This window comes from Homalodisca vitripennis, chromosome 2 (assembly GCF_021130785.1).
Source record: "Homalodisca vitripennis isolate AUS2020 chromosome 2, UT_GWSS_2.1, whole genome shotgun sequence".
Lineage (NCBI taxonomy): Eukaryota > Metazoa > Arthropoda > Insecta > Hemiptera > Cicadellidae > Homalodisca > Homalodisca vitripennis.
Window position 1 is genome coordinate 90,860,844 of NC_060208.1, and position 24,280 is coordinate 90,885,123.

The 24,280-nt window shown below is 29.5% G+C and overlaps 1 protein-coding gene across 1 annotated transcript in view; it reads left to right on the top strand.

Moving 5' to 3' along the window:
- LOC124354348 (probable heat shock protein ssa1) overlaps nt 1-24,280 on the top strand; it is a 68,881-nt gene that overhangs the window by 39,014 nt on the left and 5,587 nt on the right. Inside the window, exons 14-17 of the mRNA XM_046804730.1 lie at nt 1,992-2,120; nt 7,499-7,633; nt 8,975-9,136; nt 9,485-9,613. Of these exons, the coding sequence (XP_046660686.1) occupies nt 1,992-2,120; nt 7,499-7,633; nt 8,975-9,136; nt 9,485-9,613 (555 nt within the window). The remainder of the gene's footprint in view (nt 1-1,991; nt 2,121-7,498; nt 7,634-8,974; nt 9,137-9,484; nt 9,614-24,280) is intronic.

The following is a 24,280-nucleotide window of genomic DNA, read 5'->3' on the forward strand; positions in this document are numbered from 1 at the left end:
ATGTATAATATAGTATATTGTTTTATTTGAGGAAATAGTAGGAACGCAGTTACAAACTAGAATTGGAATTAATGACAAGAAGTATAATTTTTATCCTTCCAATAGAAGTAAATAAACCTAGTATTAGAAAAGAGTTTCAACTCTAAATAAATACATTTCTTTTTTTCTTCTTCCCGATGTTCTACAACGTTAAACATTCTTTTGTGAAGTTGTCTGATGTTGGAATTATTGATTTTGAAAGGTCTCGCAAGAATAAAATAATATTGGAAAATTAGTGTTTATTTACTAGTGATAATAAATTAAACTTTTCCAATAATCCAAGGTTCTTCATAAGCACCCTATACGAGTTGAATCAGGTCAAAAGAGCTACATTTTGTTTTTAAACTTCCTGGTGTCCTAAAAATGTAGACTTTGATACAAGTTTATATTATGCACTAAACACATTACCCTCACCAAAAATACCTTAGAACTGAAGTAGATTCTAATGGCAGAAAGTATATGATTTTTTAACAAAGAAACTCTTCTGATAGAGGCATTTTGTATGATTTTTCCCCTACACATTTACAATAGTAAAAGGTCTTCTATTGCATAAAAAATATTTTTGTATGGAAGTCAAATAATTTTTTATTAAATTATAATTTTAAGAGCAACGTACTATATTATTTTATTTCATGTAATAATAAAAACGCAACGACGCGCGAGAATTAGATTCAATGGTCGGAAGTATTAAATTTCCTAGTCTACTAATAAAGGTAGATAAACCCCCCATAATAAAATAATTTTAACACTAGATAAATACGTTGACGTAAAAGGATTTATAAATATAATTAGCAAAGAAATGTATGTACATCATTGGTACTCATAAAACGTTTTCACTATACGACTATCAAAACATTGTTTTTTAAATTTAAAATCCAATTCGTTTAAGTGGACCAGGAATGTTCTATATTTAAATATTTGTGACAGTATTTAATTTTCAGTAGTATTGATTAGCCTACCTACTTTTTTCAATAAGAAATCATGTAAAACACGGGTAAGTGCTGGTGTATTATAACACATAATACTTCTATCAAATTTACACATGCGATTATTTATCACTGGTAAACAAAACTTAAGTTATTGTCTACATGTTTATCATTATTATTTTAGTTTAAGAGAAAGGATTTGATATAAGTAATTATAGCAACAACAGCGATATGAAGTTACCATATTGAAATTGTGAGTAAACCTTTTCAGTTAAAAAGTGTGCTTTTACTAAATATATTTAGTATTTTATTCTTCTTTCTTAGAGAAAATCTATGTCTACATGGTAATAATCCATAGGTATGACGCTTACTTGTGAATGAATCATAGTTCATATAACGAATGAAATTGCCAGTTTTTACTTAAGAATTATTGCATGTCTTTTATTGCAAATTAATTCTTATTGGAGTAAAGTTATAGCTTGCTGACTTGACAATGTAAATTACTCGTATGGTTAATCTGAGGTTGGAAAATACACAAATCGTAATAGGTATGCAGTATGCAGGTGAAATCACAGTGCCATTCAGCCTTATTTTATCTATTGGACATTAAGTTGCGTAAAATTGTGGCACCGTAAAGTTTTGCAAGAAATGAACAAGTGAATAAATAAATACATTTATAAAGAAAAGAAAAAATAAAATAACATAACCAAATCGTTATTAGTTTTTATATTAATGTGCATAATAGTTGGTTCAAAGATTAGAATTTGAATAAAGTATAATATAAAAACACTTTATTTAAAAATAATATTTTTTTGGCTTTGTGAATAAAATTATTGGATCTACCTTTCAATAAATTTTTAGTAGAAATTAATTTAACTGTATTTAATAAAAAAAGGACTAACAAATTTTAGTATAGATGTGAAATTCAATTTAATATACTTTTTTAGATGTAATATTATATTTTTATACTTCATATCTACAAATAATATATGTCTCACAAACCTGAATTTTCTTGATTTTCAATAGCATTACCATGGAGGGAGAATTATATTATGGATCCTCAACAACTCTTCAATTCCATAGGATATAATACTGATGAAGAACTTCAATCGATTTATATCCAAGACGAAATCTATCTACCTGTGAATGGTGGTGGTATGATACTACAACACTCATTATCTTACAAATCTTTACGTTTTAAACTATATTTTCATTGCCATTTATTGGAAATTTTACATCTTCCTTTCGTTCACATACCAGTTTACGTTTTGTTTGGAATTGTTATCTTTCAAAAAGGAGAGATTATTAATAAAATATTCAAATGTGATAATTATATCATTTTCCTATATCATAATAATTAACACGAAATTTATAGAATCAGACTAAATCATGTAGATAAAATTATATATGGCTATGAAACTGACCAAAACTCTGCATATATCACAGTTCAAGCAGTACATAAAAGAATATTCAGAATGTCTATAAATAGTGTTCTAAGAAATAAATAATGTTTTTCTCTTAGTTTCTATGTTTACTAACTAAGTATCATCTAGGTCAGTGATTCCCAACCTTTTTCCCTCCAGTAACTTTTGCACATTTGATACAAAAACTGTAGCCCCAAAAACGTCATATGTATTTCTTGCAATCAATTTATTATATATAGGCATCAAATCATGATTATGGAATAATTAATATAATAGTGTCTTTGATATAATATATCATATCTTACTATGAGATTTTAGCCAAAAGCACTCTAGAATGATATTTATTCAAAATTATTTTCTATGTGTGTATATACGTATATATATATATATATATATATATATATATATATATATATATATATATGAAATTTTAATATAGGGAAAACCCTGATTTTTTGGGTTTTTATTTACTTTTGAAAATAAAGATAAAATCGTTTTATTGAGGTAAATATTTGTAAGACAAAGAATGATATTTAAACCAATCAATATTAGTATATTTCATAGTAAAATCCTAATAATAATAATAAATTAAAAAATAAAATCATAGTATTTCCTAGTCATAGTACTTAATATAAATCCCAAAGAAAAGATTGACAATATAAATGTTATAGACTTTTTTATTAGTCTGGTAAGTAATGCAAAGCCTGTTTTAATGTATTACTTAAGTATGTTTGTTGCATTTAGCATTTAAAAATGAAGTTCTTGACTGATAAAGTCTTAAATTAGCAATATCATCCACTCGGTTACGATATTCGTTCTTCGAGAAAGCACAAGAAGAGAAATCTCCCTTACTAGTTCAGAATTTGTAAATGGTACTAAAACTAGAGTGCTTCTTTAGTCAAAGATCCTTACTCATCACGTATTTAAAAAGGATTTTAACTTTGAGTTTTATTTTAACGTAGAGTTTGTTAAAAATTTCAGTGAGTTTCCTTTTCTGGAATCTATATTTTTTTCACAAAAATAACCCTAAATGTTATTGAATAAGTACACTAATGTAGTTCCTTCAGTTATTTCGCAAGAAAGCATTAATTGTTCTTCAAATTATATATTGGCATAAATATTATCGATTCTTCGGAAAAGAGTTATTATATTTTTTATGAGGTTTGTAAATATTCTTACTCTCGAATATGGAACCAGTTGCAACGTCTGGGGATGAACTGAGTTTGTAATGTACCTTACTTGCTACAAAGTGTTTGTTTTACATTAATCCAGTTTTCAAACACTTATCCATAGTTAATGCACTTTATTTGTTTATTGTAGAACTCGCTCCGCTCTAGTTGTTGTACTGTGAGGCCTGTGCCAGTTCCAATACATCAAACTTTCATTGTAACTTCTGAGAAATCCTTGTAGAGATATATGATAAAGGCTTCGACTTAGGTCTACGTAAGGAAAATATCCTCCATTACCCCCCTCCCACCACCCAAAATATGCCTGTCGCGTACCCCGATTTATTAACCGATAATGTAATAAAAGTCTATTTCTGTTTCGTAAAAAAATGCCTTATATAAATATGGACATAATTAAACCAAGATATTCAATAATAACATTTAGAAGGGAATGAATTCCCAAAAGAATTTTTTTTTAAATTTATTGTAAGCTTCACATAGGTTCCTAATTTTCAGCATAGCTAAAGATAAACATATGAATTGTCAATGTTAAAAATAAACTAAACTAAACTAATCAAGAAGCAGTTACACATCTGCAAAGCTTAGTAAACTTGGTCTAAAAATTCAATTATATAAACCAGTAAACAACTGTTATTCATTTAAGTATTCATCAACTGAATAGTATGCCCGGTTAATGAGGTAGCATTTTAGGGAAGTTTTAAATGCATTTATGGAATTCTCCTTCTTTAGATTTGGAGGTAATTTATTGTAGATTTTAAGAGCTGAATAATAAGGACCCTGCATAATTTTAATCGGTGTATGGAGTATTGTAAGGGTTGAATTCTGATTTTTCTGCTTTGAATCCTTGGTGGAAGTGAGTAGGTTTTAATGGAAAAGACATTTTTTATATACTTCCACATAAAATTTATTAAAAAAGCACTTTCAGTTTGATATTGTTTACAGAAAAAAGAAATTTACTTTAATTTATTTCAAATTAAATTTATTTCAAATATTGTACCATTTGAATTCTGATGTCATGATGGTGGAATACTTGATTTTTTTGGAAAAGAGTTGTTATTAGTTTTAAATAGTAATAGGATTTCTAGAATATATAGAGATGGTAAAGTGAGAATGTTATGGTTTTTAAAAAGTGGTTTGCAGGATTGTCTCTTTCTAAGTTTGAACATGATTCTAATGATATATTTCTGAGTTTTGAAAATTTGATTTGATAACACCGAATTTCCCCAAAATACCACCCCAAACCTCAGATGCGAGTAAACATAACCATAGTAAAATGCTTTCACAGTATCTAAACTAGCCACATGAGAGAACGTTCTTAATGCGAAACAGGCTGAATGTAACTTTTTCTATAAAGACTGTGTGTTCTTTCCATGATATTGAATTATCCATAACTAAACCCAGAAATTTACATGACGATTTTACTATTTTTTTTTTAATATTAGTTAGGTTAAAGTTAGTATACGTGCTTGCCGATTAGAGTGTTGAGAATATTAATAATTGGCTTTTATTTTTATTGAGCAGTAGCCCATTTGCTGAGAACCACAGTCCTGCTTCGTCACTTGCTTGATTAATTTTATTCTCTAAATCATCAAGAGATTTTGTTTTTATAGTAAGAGTTGTGTCGTCAGCAAACAGAACTACAGATGATGTAGTTTAGGTTATGTAGGAAATCGTTCCCGTAAATGAGAAATAGTAGTGGACCCAGCACTGAGGCCTGGAGAACGCCACGATCACTGAGTTGCCAGGGGGAAGAATACTTGACAGAAGAACTATTTTTAATTGTAACCTTTTGTTTCTATTTAATAAATATAAAGATAATAAACTGTGAACTGAGCCTCTTAAGCCATAAAATTATAATTTCTTTAACAATATACTGTGTTCAACGAGTCAAAAGCCTTTGAAAGGTCGCAAAAAATGATTTTTTTGTCAATTGAACATACAATTGTGTCAATTAGTTAAAAACTGCTCAGGCTGTTGATGAGTTTGGTTTAAAATCAAATTGATTTTTACACAAAATATTATATTTAGTTTCTTTAAGAATTATGACTGCGATTACTTTTTCGAAAATTTTGGAAATCACTGGAAGAAGGGCTATAGGACGGTAGTTGGACATGTCAGTTTTGAATTTTTCTTATGGATAGGTTTAGTTTGTATTTTAGTTTTTCAGGAAAAATACCATTTGAAAAACAATTATTAATGAAAAGAGCTAAAGACTGATATAATTGAGGCTGATACTTTTAATATGTGAGTTGGAACTTCATCCCATCCACACGATTTGGATTTTTTTAATTTTTTATGATGTGAAACACTTCTTCAGCGTTAGTGGGGTACAAAAACAAAGTTGGATAAATTTGTTATTTTTGGTCTGAAAATTAATCGATAATTTTTCGTTTGTTATTATTAATTTACTTACGTTAATAAAAAAAGTCATAAATGAATTGGCTATCAGGAAATTATTGACTATGGGAGATTTATTAACTATTATTTCAAGATCGTCATCCGCTTTAAATTTTAACTTACCAGTTTATCTATTAACCACATACCACATCGCTTGTGGCCTGTTCCTCGCATCCAATATGAATCTGTCATTTGCCAGTTTTTTGGAAGCAAGAATTACTTTTCTTAAGATATTACGATACTTCTTATAGTATTTAGTGAGCTCTGGACTGTTCAGTGATTTCTGAGCTAGTTATAATTCTCGTTTTCTCTTTGATGATATGTTAATTCCCCCGGTCATCTAACCTGCTGTATTCCTCTTGTCTTTTACAGTTGAGAGTTTCAGTGGGAAACTTTGTTCAAACAGTTTTAGAAATGTTGAATAAAAATACTCAAATTCAGTCATATAATAATCGAAAACACTCAGTTGTAATTCAAGGTTATTTAAAAAATTACTAATATTGTAATTATTGAATTGTCTTATAAATAATTTATTTTTTTAATTTGGGTTTGATTCTTTTTTATTAAGGGATATTCTAGTAACAGCATTTGGTGGTCAGACAATGAAGGCTCCATCAATTTACATACATCGGGACTAAAACTTGTGAGGTTATTATATATACATTTTGTTGACACCTTTGTTATTCTCGTTGCATTTACGAAGTTTATTTTCAGATCAAAAGAGGTGATAACGTTTTTAAAGATTTCGCATTGTTTTCATTGTAACAAAATGTCTATATTAAAATCTGCTGCTATAACTATGTGTTTATGTTTTTTAGAGATTAGGGTGAGCGCATCCTTGAGACTAGATAGGAAGTCTAGAGCTTTGATCTCAGAATTTCTGTACAAAGACATTATTAGAAACGAATTACAACCTTTAAAAACCTCAGCAACACTGTACTCAAATGTGCCGTCGATACATTTAATTCGATTCATATTCTTCACCGAGTTAGTTTTTAGATTTGATTTGGCTAGTATTGTGGTCCCTCCTGCCTTTTGTTCTGAGCGTGAATAGCAAGAGACAAGTCTGTAGCCAGGCACGGTATGCAGCAGAGCCTCCGTGTCAGCATCAGTCCAAGTCTCCTGTAGAAACAGCACATCTGGAGATCGAGGAAGAGAATCGAGATATATGACAAGTTCAGGAATTTTATTATTAACACTCCTAATGTTATAGCTAGTAATTATAGAATAGTAATTGTAATTTGATATTTAGATACCACTCTAAGAAATATTGTTTGATGTACCCTCAGCATATCACTAGGTCAGCTCGTGTTTTGTACACTCTTACTAAAATTCGGATGAAGAATTTTTAATTTATACATTATAAGATGAAACATATATGAATAATATGAATCTAAATTATGAAATAAGGAAAACCCATTCTCTGTTTTAGACGCTTAGATTATTTCATATTGATTAGATTGTAATAAGGGTTACTCTTAAACTTTTCATGTTGGGTTCCTTAACCATATGTTAAATCTTTCAGGGGTTGTACTATATCCTCCACCGTATAGACCATTTTCGTCACTACCACGATCTATGTATCCTCAAGAGATGGGTGTCCAACAACAAATGCCTCTATACCAAGCCATGTCACAAGCACAGCCTGATGGTTCCGTCAGTAAGGATCAATCTTACTGATGTATAGCTTTATTGAGATGAAATACTCTCACGGTCCATAGAAGTTTAATATTAGGCTTTCTTGGAAAGTATCCTGAAGTTGTATTCCTAAAAATATTCTTAATGAGTTTTTAATATAATGAGATATTGAGTTTTAGTAACTAAGTATTTTTACCGAAAGAGGCAAAATAAGTATAATATTAGTACAGTTTATAGGAGTAACAGTAATAGTTATTGAAGGTTATTAAATTCACTTTTACCTCTTGTTTATACTACGGTACAAAATTTAGGTACTTTATTTATCTACATGAAATACGTAATAATTTATAGACAATAAGTAATTTACTACTTACAATTTATGATTTAATCTCGTCTGGAGGATCATCCTAGGATGTTGTAAATATAATACTTTTGACTAATGAACCAATATAAATTTACTAAAGAATAATTCAGTGAAAGCTAACCGTTCCTTTAACATGATTATAAAATGTTAATTTGTCTTAAAGTGTTGCTATCAAAGTTTAAAAATAAACATATTTTAACAATTAATGTAATTATTTTTCTTGATTTACCTTATACAGTTCATATAAATCCAAAGGTATGTTTCCATGATTAAAATATCTCAATATCTACATAACATATATAGACTTGAATAATTTTGCATGTCGCTTAAACTCCATATGGGATAAATCCACATCGGTGATGGTGGATAGCCCTATTAGATTTTTCTGAGCAATCTTGAAACTTAATTTTCCTTAAGATATTTCAAGAACGAATTAAATGTTGGACTAATTAACAATTTTTACATATAATCAAATAGTGGAGTAACAATATTCGTCTTCTAACTGCCTGTTCTTGAGAAATAATGTGGGATAAACTTTTAATGTTTTACTATACTTAGAGGTTAATTTAAACGTATCTAATTAAAATTTAAAGATTTGGAATATTATTTTTTTAAATATTATTATGATTTTTGGTTATACAATTGTCAATTTTGTTCCGAAAATTCAAAACTAACAAACATGGTCTATTAAAAAGTACAACCTTCTTTGCCTTTGATATGTATATATATATTTAATAACTCTTATACGATTCTAAATTATTAAAATTAATATGGTATATTTTTACATGATGTTATTGTTCCATTTTAAACAAAATGCTATTATAGATCACCTACTATAAATTATAACAGTTTCATAAATTATTATCTGGTTTGCCTTCAATTGATGTAGACTAGTTTCATTTCCCCAATATTGGATTTATTAGATCAGAATCGTCATATGTACTAATATTATTCAATGTAACTGTTGATTCATACGTTTAAATCCCTTTTAATTTACAGTTGTGCCATCAACAATTGTGGGACAGTGGTTCTTACCAAATCTAGAACCATACCAGTACACGAGTCCACAGCTCCAATATACGAGTAATTCCATGACCGACCAGGGTCTATGGATGAGTCAACCGTCAGTTACCCAACCACTGGCTCCTCTAACAATTACTGGTACAGAATTGATAAAGTAATATCATAATATATATTACAGTAATATAAGTTCTGGAACTGGGTGGGGTACTTCTGGAGAGATTCTTGCAGTGCTAGACGTAACTTTCAGTAAGTAAAAAAATACTTACCTTGCAGTCCAATATTGTAAATCAACAAACTGTATTGTAACCCACGTAATTCCATTTTTGTGAGTGTTTGGAATTTCCCTTATAATAATTTTATATTGTAAGAAATCTTCATACTGTACTCATCGCAAGAAATTTATTCAATTTATGGTATGTAACGGGGCATAAATATTACACCCGTTTCTTCATTGTGTATTGAGTAACACTATATAAACTGTTTCAGAACCAACGTACTTCCCTAATCATGTCCTCGGAACAGAGGGAGCGTCAGGGCCGACGATGGCATACCCCCGTAGTATGGGTCCTCAACATCAGTATCCAGCTCATGCGTCATATCCTCCAAGCGTTCGTGGTATGTGGTATGGCATTGAAATATAAGTGTAATATAATACCGAAAGAAATCCATATTTTTAAATTGAATGGTGTTCAAGTAAAGATTCTCAATATATTTCTCTCAACTAAAACAAAAAGAAATCCAAAACAGGAGTTTACAAAACACTGTATTCAATAATGATACTTCTTTAAAACACTTACAGTTTTATGTGAGTTTTTGGATTTGATATATTCGAAGCTGTTCTTATAATAAATGATATGATTTAATTTCAATATTGTGTGTCAATTTTCAAAAAGTTTTTTGTTAAATTTTAATTTTATTTATGTATATTCAGTATAACATTTAAATTGCTATATGAAATAAAAGTATCTTACGTAAAAGAAATAAGAGCCTTCGTTCGAATGAACTGAAAAATTATTTTATAATTTCATAAATAGCGATAATGATTTTATGATACATACAATTTAACCAGAACTATAGTACAAAATATAGTATTAGCCATAATAAACAGTACTGAAACTGAATGAACTGTACTTACCTTCTTGATGAGCATATTCAATTGTGGATTGTTGCCATGGCTTCGTGTTCATTACGTATTTCTTATTTGAGGTTAGTTTTTGGTAACATTGTGCTAACAGCGGTAGAGAAAGTTTTTATCGTAGAGCATTATTTTCGCACATACGGAATTAGACGTCCGGGTGGGCCAATCTTGTCATACTCTGCATTACGTCTTCATGAATATTTAAACATAAAACCCGCCTAGTAATGCTGTGATTCTTAGTGTTGTTGAAAGATTTCGAAGAACAGGTAGTGTTTTGACACAGCAAAAGGGCTTTTCAGGTCGCCCAACTAATGTCTGTACAAATGAAAACCACACAAGAGTGTTTCAGCAAGTGTTACAGTCACCGAAAGAAGCCTAATGCGAGCTTCTCTTACACTGAATATTAGCAATACGTCAATGCGAAGAATGTTCAAAAACATTGGTGGGTTTCCCTGCAGGATAAAAACTGGACAACCTTCGAACTATAGAAACAAACAAGCAAGAATTCACTACTGAGCTTCAATGTTAGCAATATGCTATGAAGAACGTGAGTTTCTGAGTGATGTATGGTTTACAGATGAATGTCATATGCACCTTAATGGTTTCGTAAACAAACAGACAACACGTTTCCTTGGATTTCAACGTCCTGAGATTGTTGTAAAAAGGCCACAGCATAGTAATCATGTAACCATTTGGTGCGCCGTGTCTGAAAGGGGTATAGTGAGACCATACCTTTTTGAAGGCAACAATTGAGAGACTCTTACTGTAAATCAGTATCGATATGGGGCCATTCTTGATCGTTTTGTGAGAGACCGCAGGATATTTTGTCGTGCACGAAACCTGCCGTTAAATTCACAGTGGTTCCAGCAAGATGGCGCTACCAGTCACACTGCCATTAACAATATTGCTTTCCTCCAACAAACCTTCGGCAACCGTCTCATCTCCCTTAGAACAAACATTCCTTACCCAGCCCACTCCCCCGATCTTACAACACCGGACGCCTACGTCTGGGGAATGTTGAAAGAAAACATTTTCACCGAGGACTCACCATCTACCATAGTTTATCTCAAAGAAAAAAATAAAAACGTGTATTCGGAGAAAAGAACAACCCCTATTCATAAAATTGATGCAAATCCTACAAGAAGGGTACGAGAGTTGCCTCAATCTGAAGGGAGGTCATATTGATTATGTTAATATCCGAGTTTAACCGTTTTTGCTTCCTTTGACCTTTGACTATTTATTGTTAAAATCTATATATATATATATATATATATATATATATATATATATAAGTAGATATGAATATGAGGGTTCTAGGACACTTTTGGGACAGACAGAAAATCAAGGGAAAATACTGTTTAAAGGACAATAAACGAATCTGTAAAATCAAACAGTATGGCGGTTCTGGACCACTTTTGGGACAGCCCAAAAATCAATACAAATACTGTTCAATACACCATAAATATGTAAAAAACAAGATAATAATATGGCGGTTTGGACCACTTTTGGGACAGCCCAAAAATCAATACAAAATACTGTTCAATACAACCATAAATATGTAAAAACAATTCACAATACAATTTACTTAAATAAACTATGGTAAACTGTATTCAAGCAATTTTTCATGACAGTATGACAACATAAATTGTGGAATTTTATAATACTCGAATGTTGAATTTAGAATATGTTGGCATTACCGTTGAGCGAGAAATGTTGGTAGCACTGCGCGGCACACAGGAGAACTTAGTTAAAAGATTTTTTCTATAATAAATAGAACAATCTGAAAACATTTGACCAGAAATTGTGCTGATTTGTGTCAAGTTGTCACAAAAATCACCACTTCTCAAAATTTTAGGTTTACAAATTTTTGCTCTTTAAATATGGAGCGGAAAAAGATAGAGTGCCCATACTGCAAAAAAGACATTTTTTGAACATCACTATACTCGTCATTACAATTCGAAAAAATCATTTGAAGAACAAAGATATTTATGAAAAAGAACTAAATTATTTGAGGACTTGGGCTAAAGAGAATCAAATCGATGGTCACGAAAAGATGTACAATATAGAAAAATTGCGTGAACTAAAAGAAAAATTTTAAGGAAAGTAAAAAAGATCTCAATCTATTTTAATGATGAAAAAAATTCATTCAATAGCTGAAAAATTGGCTATCGAAACTAACGACGACAAAACTAAGTCAGAAATGATCGAAGAAATTGATAAAAACGATTAATGAGAAACCTGAAAATATCATTGATGTAGAAGTTTTATCCTCAATACACGGTCTATTTAAGCAATACATTTATTCAAATTTGAACGACAATTTCATGTCAATTTACAAATATCTTTCTATTTTGCGCCCCAGAAATTAAAAGTTTAATCGAAAAAATTTTCAAGAAACTGTGAAAAAATAGTAAGGATATCTCTCTTTAGAATGCGAATACGAACGAAACTTTAGTGAACGGTGAAAACACAAACTTGTCCAATGTACTTTACTATAAAAAGCAGACGAGATCTTTGATGTAAACGACTTTATTTCTAAACAATTTAATAAATTAACACATCGAGAACAGACAAAATCATCCAAATCGAGGTTCTGGGATGGACATTAAAACGCTGTAAACAACTGATTTTTGAGCCTTAATAAACTCGAATTTATGAACGCAGGATCATATATCGATTTACCACAAGAGATCAAGGTAAAGAAAGCTTGTGTAAATATCAAAAATGAAGATGACTATTGCTTTATTTACTCTATCCGATGTGCAATTGAAAATCAAAATTTCATCCTGAACGTGTAAAACAATATGAAAAATTTGTAAATGACGAGATATTTTCTGGGTTCGACTATCCTATGTCTTTAAAAGATATACAATTATTTGAGAAAACGAAGCAGTAAAGCAAAGTATAATTATCCGAAAATGTCTGTAAATGTCTATAGTTTTGATGAAAAACTCAATATTGTTCCGTTGCAAATTTCAGAAGTTTATGACGCCAAATTAGAAATCAATTTATTGTATGTAAAACAAGATGAAAAATCTCATTAATGTTTTGATAACAGATTTAAACAAACTTGTATTTTCTCAGTTATCTAAGTGTAAAAATAAAAATTTCTATGCAGAAGATGTTTAAGCCATTTCTACAAATCTGGAGATTTAACAGATCATTTAGAAATTTGCAAGCAACATGAAGTTTGTAAGCCAATTATGCCGTTTCCAGGTCAAACAACAACATTTACTAATTATCAAAAGAAATTTTCTCATCCTTACGTTTATTTATATGGATTTTGAAAGCATATTAGAGAAGATTCCCACATGCAAAAAAACAATCCACAAAGATCGAACTACAACCAAGGTTCAGAAGCATATTCCTTATAGTTTTACTCTATATTTAGTTTCGAAATGAGACCAATCGTATGTACAAGCCGATATGTTATCGAGCAAAAAATGAAGAAGATTTGCCAAAATGTTCCTGCAAAAATTGTTTGAAGAACTCAATAAAAATATCAAAATACATAGCTACAAAGTATAATTCTAAGAACAAAAAACCTATGAAATTGACTGAAGAAGAAGAAATTTTCATACCAAAATGCAAAACGTTTGTCATATTTGCGAATGGTCTGCTTATGATGTTGGGTCAATTCAGTATGGTTTTACTCCTGATATTTGGAAAGATAAGAGTTATAATAAAGTGAGAGATCATTGTCATTTAACCGGCAAGTTTCGAGGCGCAGCTCATTCATGTTGTAATCTGAATTTGAAATTTCCCCAGAAACATCCCAGTTTTCTGTCATAATATGTCAAATTACGATACTCATTTGTACATAAAAGAGATGGCTAAACAATATGGAAATGTTGATTTGATCGCAAACACAGATGAAAAATATATAAATTATTCAGTAAATTCAGGATATGGATATGAATTCGAAGGTGATAAGCCAAGAAAATTCATCAAGTTTTTCGTTCGTAGACACGTTCAGATTCATGGCCTCGTCTATAGAAAAGTTAGCTAAAAATCTAAAGAAAGAAGACTTCAAACATACAAATCATTTTATACAAGATGGACGAATATTGAACGCAATTCTAGAAAGACAACCAATGACGAAGAAGAAATCTTTTAAAATTCTATCTGGGAAAGGTATATTTCCTTACGAATTTATCGATAGTATTGAAAAACTTGATTACACAGAAGAGCTGAAAATTCAAGATTTCTATTCACTTTTGACAGACGAGAGCATATCTGAGAAAGATTATCAACACTACTTGAGCGTTTGGAACAAATTAAAAGAGAAAAAATCTTGGAAATTACTCTGATTTGTACAATATCCAAGATGTACTATTGCTCGCTGATATATTTGAAAATTTTCAGAATATTTGCTTAAATTGCTATAAACTTGATCAGGCACATTATCTAACAGCTCCAAGTCTTGCTTGGGACGCAATGTTTAAAATTAACGAAAATTGAGCTTCAGCTGATAAACGATTACGATATGTATTTAATGATTGAAAAAGGTATTCGCGGAGGCATTTTTCTCAATGTAATTTAAACGATATGTTTAAAGCAAATAAACAAATATTTAAAAGATTTTGATAAGACAAAGCCCGAAAACTATTTGTTGTACGTCGATGCAAACAACCTTTATAGGTATGGTCTCATGCAAGAAAATGTACCATATAAACGAAATCAAGTGGATGGATCCTAAAACTTACACAACAGCAGAAATGGCAAGAAACAATTTTGGAACTCACTGGCGACGAAGATTATGGCTATATTCTTGAAGTCGATCTAGGAATATCCAACAAATTTACACGAACATCACAAGGATTTACCTCTTGCTCCAGAACATTTTAAAAACAAACTTTGCACAACTCTACTGGATAAAACTGAATACGTTGTTCATTCGAGAAATTTGAAGTTCTATTTTGGAACAAGGTATGATTTTTAAAACATGTGAATAGAGTTATCGCATTTGATCAGAAGCCTTTTATGAAAAAGTACATTGATTTTAACACAAACATGAGAACCAAAGCTACAAGTGACTTTGAAAAGGACTTTTATAAGCTGATGAACAACTCAGTTTTTGGAAAATCTATGGAAAAATGTTGAGAAACAGATGTGATTTTAGACTAGGAAATGAAGAATTTTCAATGAAACAAGCTAAGAAAACAAATTTCAAATGCTTTTAACATCTTTGACGACAACTGTATAGCGAGTCACATGTACAAACAAAAGGTTAAATTTAACAAACCGATTTACATAGGATTTTCAGTTCTCGACCTCTCAAAATTGCTAATGTACGAGTTTTATTACAACAAATTTAAAGAAGTTTGATCCAGATTTGAATCTGTGTTACATGGATACAGACAGTTATTTCCTAGAAATTGAAACGAGATCCCTTTAAAATTATTAAAGAAAATATAGATGATTTCGATACGAGCGACTATCCAAAAAGATCACGAATGTTTCACTACTAAAAATAAGAAGGTAATAGGGAAATTCAAAGACGAATTGAACGGCGAGATATTTAGAAGAATTTTGTGGATTGAGATCAAAGATGTACTCGTACAAATATCTAGACAAAAATCCAGTAAGATGTAAAGGAATTAAGAGAAGCGTTGTAAATAAAACAATAAATATCGAAAACTTGAAGAGAGATGTTTGTTCGAAGATAAAGAAGAATTTAGGGAGATGACAGTCATCAAAAAGTTATAAACATGAGTTGTACACTGTTACCATAAACAAGTTAGCACTGAACGCTAAAGATGATAAGAAGAATTGTCCTAGAAAAATAAGATCGATACAGTACCTTATGGCTATAAAAATGAAGCAAAATCTGATATATTAGACGAATTAAATAAACTTGGAAACTTTGAAAATTGAGAAATAACCGGAAGTTTTTACGAATATGAATTGAAAAAAGTCAAAGCTGTAATTTTTTCTATATAAATGGAGGCCCAAAAGAAATGTATAAAGTGTCAAGAATTTAAAGATTTGTCGAAGTTTTTTCAAGATAAGACTAGAAAAGATGGATTATGCTATTATTGTAAGGATTGTAATAAGAAATATAGAGAAAAGAATATATGATAAAATGGAAAAATTAACTTTAGAAGAGAAAGAGTGCACACGGTGTAAAAAGGTTATAAGAATATTTCAGAATTTTTATAATCTCCATTATAGTAAAGACAACAAACAAGCATATTGTAAAGATTGTGCTAAACAAATCTTTGCTAGACCAGTTCTTTGCGTATGCGGAAGAGAAATTCAACATTTCTATAGTCTTAAAAGACATTTACAAACAAACTATCATAATTCGAATGTTTAACATTTTCATCGTGTAATTTAGATATTCTATAAATTCAGTCGAGATTCTGCCATATTTGTAGTAAAATGATTTCCGTTGTATAAAATATTCAAAGATTCTTTCATTTGGTTGTAGAGATTTATACTATTTTGGATCTCCTTGTCTTAATAAAATTTCCATTTCTGGGTAATCAATTTCAAGTTCTTTCAATCTTTTCGGTATTTCTCTCTTTTGAGCTCTGATAACGTAATAAGGATATTCCCACATGTGATTCTTCTTAATTAATACTAAAACATGGTGTTTTTTCTTATCAAAATCTTTACATACCATATCTCTCTTCATTAATTCCATTCGCAATTCTTGATTCTCTATTTTCAATGATTTCATTTCATCTTTAATTTGCAAGTGTTTAACTTCGTCCTCTAAATATTTAATCTTGTTTTCAAGTTTGTACTCACCAAATTTTCTAATGGAGGGTATTAAAACCTCTTTTGTAAACCCACTTTTGAAAGGTTTTTGCTTCTAATTTATTAGATCTTAGTATTAAAGAATAAAATCCAGATTCATTAATGAAAATAGTGTTCAGGATGAAGATTTTGAAAGGGTCTATGGCATAGACTCTTGTAAATTTATATATTTAAAGGCTATTTTCTCGTCATTATCAATATTATTTATGATAGCTTGTCTAGTATTTTCATATTGTAAAATTTCTGCAACATCTTTAGCCTTAAACCAAATTTCATTATTTTCGTCAACAATCGTGCAAATGTCTTTATTATTGAATGTAAGTTGATTGTTGAGTAGGTCTACAACTGGACTCCATTTAGATAGAAAGAAATTTAACTAGTTATTTTTATTTTGAGAATGAAGGCCAGATTCATTGATAAAAACAGTGTCAGGATGAAGATTGTTAAGGGGCCATTCGAATAGCCCCTTGTTTTTTAAGTAAAATATTGAATTTTGTCATCATCATCAACTCCATTTTTATTCCTTTTTCAATCTTAAATATATTGTTGTTTTACTCTCATTATTTAATAAATTTCCCTCAGAGTCTTGTATAGTTAGAACGATTTTTTTGAATTCTTTTAATATTTTTTCTAATTGGAATATAATCGATTTCATTCGGTTTTTTCACTGATTTTTGATCCATAAGCAACATTTGGGAAAAAAAGTGTACAAAAATTTCAGATTCTTTGTGTAAATGTTCGGTATGATTTTCAAAACTAGGTTCAACGAGATTGCAGTGCACTTCAATTACATCGAACGGTCTAAATTTTGGCGTTTTTATTTCCTAAATATACCTGATTTGGCTCAATAGTTTCTTGAACAAACCCTAACAATTCTACAATAATTGCTGAAAAACATTATTCTTACTGGTGATTTTATTTGAATTTTATTAGACAGATAATTTTTTTGCATTTCAAACTTGTTTTCGTCAAAGTTTAAAGATTTATCTGATTGTTTGAATATTTTCAGATAATTTTTAAGGGAATTTTTTATTTGATCGAAGGTATAATATCCTTTGTTTAAACCATAATATTTTGTTATGTTCTTCTCACTAAAATCCTATACAATAAGGAGAACTTTCACTAATATTTATTACAAAATTGTCAGAATAAAAACCGCTTAAACCGATAAAATAATTTGATTCTTCTCTAAGTGTATAGGATGTTCCAAGTTTAAAACTAATTTAGAGCTTTCTGAAGTCAACTTGAACAGCTTCATTTTCGCAAGCGTTGCTTCAAGATGAAAATCTTCTATTTAAATGGAGAAATTTTTAAAGCAAAAAGATCAGATAAAACTTCAAACGTTTGAAGAAAATAAGAAAGATCAACCAATCAGATTGTTAATTGTTGGTTCAAGTGGATGTGTGAAAAACAACTTTATTATTGAATTTTATCTACAATAGGTTGATTCCTTATTCCAATTTGTATGTTTTTAGTAAATCTTTAGAACAAGACGCCTATAAAAAAAATTACAAGAAAGATTTGAAAAATATTGAGAAAAACTTAAACAAAAAAATATCACATTTTTATAATGCTTCTGAGGGACATAGTTCCGTTAAGCGAATGTAAACCCAATTCGTTAATCGTTTTTGATGATTGTATTTTGGAAAATCCAGGACGTTATTAAGGAATATTTCGTAATGTCTCGTCACAAAAACATATCTTGTATCTATCTATCTTTCCCAATGCTTTTCAAAGGTTGATAAACAAGTTATTAGAAATAATTTGAATATGTTGTGTATTTTTAAGCAAGATGATCACTATTCGAGAAAGATTTATAACAATTATGTGGGATCTGATATGAGTTTTAACCACTTTAATGAATTGTGTGATAAAATTTGGAAAGAAGACTATGGATTTTTAACTATTAATCTAACTTTGAAGCCTAAAAATGGAAAAATATTTGAATAAATTTTCTAACATAAATGCTGCTCAGTGGTCTCGATAAAATATTTGTTACAATTATTTTTATATTATCTTTACTTTTTATTTACATTATGAAAATAACAGAAAAACGGTAAATCTGTTCACGTTCCACGTTTCACGTTCCACGTTCACGTTCCACGTTCCACGTTCCACGTTCACGTTCCACGTTCCACGTTCACGTTCCACGTTCACGTTCATGTTTCACGTTCGTGTTTACGTTTCACGTTCGTGTTACGTTTCGTGTTTACGTTTCACGTTCACGTTTACGTTTACGTTTCAAAATTTTCCTAAATAAATAGCGATACGTAACTTCTGAAGAAGCAAAAAAAACTTGATCAAATCGAAAAGAAATTAATCAAAGAATTTAAAGAACAGATTCGAATTGATGAAAAAGAACAAGAATTTATTCAAAAAATTAATCAACCTGTAACATCTGCAATAAAAAATGTTGAGGGCAAAATTGAAAATGTTTTTAAAGCGATAATCAAAATTTCATGAATTTGGTTCCAGTTGTACGACAATTTGCTGATATTTCGATACCAGAATCTGAGTTTGAATTGCCAAAATTACCATCTTCAACACCATTTAGACCTCGAATCATTGAAGACGTCTACCATAGTTGAACCAATAAGTCCTGGAACAACGGATATAAATAATTGGTGAAATTGGTAAAAAAATTTCTTCCTAGAGCAAAGGATGATAAATTTGGTTTGTATTGGGACAGAAAAAAGAAAAGTTTTATGATTGGAAATTTGCCCGTGAATTTTGAGCATAATGATATCATTATTAATGAAAAAAACATATGAAGGAACTCAAGGTTTATGGAGATTATTAACAGGCACTGATGTTCCAAAAGACGGTTTATATTCTGAAGAAGACTTGAAAAAGTATACTGAAATTTTATGGAAATCTGATTCAATTTACAAAAATAATGATCCATCAACTAAGAAACCAAAGTCAAGTAAAGGTAAAAAAATATCTCAATTTGATTAAACCAATTTGGGAAAAACGAATCGAAGGATCTGGTATAAGAAAATACAGTGATAATAAGATTGAGTACAGATATATCGGACGATTTGACAAAACTCGATGGAATTATAAATTATATTTATGCTCAAGAAAAGGCTGGAAACAACAATTTTTTGAACGAAAAGAAAGCGATTAAAGATTTTATTTCGAACAAACTTGATGAAAATGATTGAAAAACCTGATGGAATTAAATATTTAAAACGAGTTTTGCCGGCAATAAGTTCATCTATGATTGAAGGTAGCGGGACTTTTGAATGATTTTATCAACAATTTACCTTTTGAATTACACGTACCAGGCTATGAATATCTGGGACCTGGCACAAAACTTGATAAAAAGATTGAAAAGAGGAGATCCTGGTATAAATAAATTAGATCAAGCTGCTATGGAACACGATATTTTTTTATGCAAAACAATAGAGACACAAATTCCAGACATATAGCAGATAAAGTTTTGCAAGATAAGGCACATGGATAGATTTTTATCAAAAGATGCTAGATTAGGTGAAAGATTTGTTGCACTTCCAACAGCTGGAGCAATGTTTTTGAAGAGAAAACTAGGAATGGGAATCGAAGAGAACTTGAAATTTTAACTATATAAATGGAGGTGAATGTAAATTTCAGCAAAAATCAGAAAGAAAAAATAAAATCCGCTTTTAAGAAGAAAATACCCGTTAGTATTCAATTTTAAAATAGATCAACTAAAAATGGCGAAGATAAGATCAATTTTAAAAATGGCAAGATATGACAAATAGACAATACAATAAACTCGAAAAACATAAGAAAAACAATAAAGGAACCAGAATAGAATTTTCTTATAATCAGTTGAAAAGAAACTCAAAAATGGTGGACTTTGAAAAGATTTATTAGATTTTGGAGAAAATATTCCAGTTGTTAAAAATGTTGTTCCTTATGTTCGTAAAGCTGCTCCAATCGTTAAAAAGGATTGTGATTCCTATTGTTCGAAACATTTTAAATTGGTTAGATAAAGAGTTGGAAGATGTTACAGGATCTGGATTAGATGAAAAAACTTTGAATTACGTGAAATCAAACATTGAAAAAAAAATATTTAAACCTTATAACATTCGGGGAATTGGGAAGAAAATCTGCAAAAATATTAAACATTTTAGAGGAATTTCATGAGAGATACATTACCTGAAAAAGTTAAGAAATTTGAATGTGGAAATTGTGAATTTAGACTCGATTATGGGAAGTGGAACGCATTGGATTTGTTATTATAAAAAAGATAAGAATGCATGTTATTTTGATTCGTATGGAAGAATTGAGGACAAACCACCTATAGAATTGATTAAATATTTGAAAAAATCAAGCGTCTACTACAATGATTCTCAGATTCAAGATTATAAAGATCCCCCAATTTGTGGTCATTTATGTGTTTTTGTTTTGAATGAACTGAGTACTGGTAAAGATTTTAAAGAAGTTGTTAACAAATTATTACTTAATAAATATGGATTCACAAATATTTTTGACGTATTTGGAACACAAATTATTCAAAAATGTAGATAATAGTTTGAATTTTGATAGTTTGAGAAATGAGTTTGATAACAAGTTAGAAAATTAATTACAAAACCTTCCAGATTCAGATATGTTTGCTGTCGAGATTGAAGATTTTTAAAGCAGAATATGATAACAAACTTGCAAATTTTCATGAGTTCAAATGAAGTTGCTGATAAAATAAAAACATTGGAAAAAGAAGTTGATGATGGTGTAAAAAAATTATTTACCAATTTAATGTTCTCATATCGATAAGCTGATAAAATTACTGAAGCGATCAAAGTTGAAAAGAATTATGTTAGTTTGGCTAATAAAAAAAGAATTGTCGGTGTTCGACCTGGTATTGACAAACATGATGTTGTTGTTAAAGAACAAATTTTAAAACCTCTAAAATTATCAGAAAACAACGATATTGTTGATTTACATGATCCGAATGTTAAAAATGCCTTAGATTTTAAAGGAAAAAGAATTAGCGGTGTTAGTAAAGGAATTAATCCATTTGATGTTGTTGTAATGATTCAATTAGAAGATTCCTATTAAAATGTTTAATGAACTAAAACAAAATTATGAGAATCATAAACAGCATGTTAAAGATTTTTACAACAGAAGTCTATTGAAAAACTTGATTGAAAGAAATAAAAGATCAGTAGAACGATGTTGGTGAATTACTTGATAAAGTAAATAAAACTAGAAGAAAAAACTTTAATACATATAAAAAATAATGTTAATGAATTAGTTGGTGAAGTAATTAACAAAATTCTGGAAAAATTTTGATACACGTTTCAATGAGAAAATAAACTTTTTTGAAAATTTAGGTACACGTTTCAATGAGAATGTAACACATAATAATGAATTACTTAAAAGAATAGATGATCAAAACTCTTTATATCTCGATAAAGTAAATAAACTAGAAGAAAACTTTAATAAATTTAAAGAAGATGTTAATAAATCTTTTGAAAACATTGATAACAGATTTAATGGATTAGGCGGCTATGATGACTAATTTTCCTTATATAAATGGCGCTCATATATTGTGTGAGATGTACAGAAAAAACTGCAAACAAATGATATAAAATACTATGCAAACATCAATGGAGTTAAGAGAATTTCTGGAAAATGTGCTGAATGTAACGCAAAAAAGAGCCAATTTATAAAAAACTTGATTTTGAAATTTTTTCCTAATAAAAATAGAGATGGCGGGACATTACAGTGCTTTCGATCTTTTTATCATGCAACACGAAAGAGATTTGAAAAAAGAACATTGGGATGACATTTCTCAAAAATATGAATTATCCGAAGATATGATGGGCTTGATGGGGCAACGTAAAACAAATAGAATTGGTATAACATTGCAAAATATCAAACTTTATCATCAGAGTTCATTCAAGAAAAATATACATTATCAATTAAAAGATCATATGTCTGTTCTTTGTCTCTATCAACACTTGAGTATAAAGTTTTTGGATGAAAATAAAGATACAGTTGATTGGAACAATATTATAGATAGCGGTTACTATCCTGTGCAAATTTTATTGAAATATGTGACCGAGATCGCAAAATTTAAGGAAGAGAATCCTGAATATGACGAAGTAGATCATTAAAAATGACTCTAATCTTTTTAATTATTTTACTAAAATTTATATCTTTTCTTATAAAAACGTACATTAGATCGATGAAAAAAATGATACACGATGTTTAAAAATTTCTAAATATTTCTCTTATTAAATGGCGGACTACAGAAAATATGCTAGTGATATTGAAAGGGCGGAGTTTAAAAATTTCTATCCAATTAGTAAACAACATTTGAATGAACCGAATAAAAGAACTGAGTTTTAATATTGATTTTGGAGATAACTTTTGCTCGTCTAACTTCCAGTTTTATATTTCTGGAACTTTAACAAAACAAGATGGTCAAGCATATCTTGGAACTGATAATGTTAGATTAATCGATAATTTTATACCGTTTTTATTTTCTAAGATTGAAGTAAGAAAACACAATAAATTGATAGAAGAAGTCGAAAACTGTGGCCAATTTAAAGCACAATTTAAAGGAACTATTTCGTATTCAAAAAGTGATGTTATTTCTCAAACTTCTAATGGCTTTGAATCAGATTTTTAAATTTGGTGTTTTTGAAGCAGCTGGAAATTTATCTCATTTTGGATTAGGATTTTTTTGAAAATGTTACTATTCCGATCTATAAAGGGAGGATTTTATCTAAGTTTTATAAGAGCAGAAGACGATGATGCGATATTAAAAAACAAAAACTGGAAATGATATGCCAGTTGATGGCAAAATTACAATTACAGATTTTTTTTTATTAGAGTTCCCAATGAATTGATTATAAAACCACGAGTAAAATTAGGTTGATTGATGAAATTACAAAAAGTCAAAACATTATGTTTAATTTTCTAGATTGGCAATGTATTGAGCAAAAAGGTATTTCCGGAACAACTTATTCGTTCGATATCACAAATATTTATAGAAAACATCTTCAATCCCAAGTTCATTATTATAGGTTTTCAAACAGATAGACAGAATAATCAAGAAAAAAATCCTTCAAAGTTTGATAGTTTGGATGTAAAAAATATCAGAGTAAAATTGAACGGTTCTTATTATCCAGAATGAATTACAAAATTTAAACATTTCCGGAGGTCTTTTCAGAATCATGTATCAGAATGTATCAAGATTTTTAAGAAAGTTTACTGTAATAATAAGGAAATGTATTACAATCCTAAAGAATTTTTTAGCGAATAGACCTATTTATGTCATTGATACAACAAAGAGTTTGACAAATATTTCTGGTTCAAAGAACGATATAATTATCAATATGGATTTTCAGAGTGCGGTTACCAATGCGGTTTGGTTATGTTGT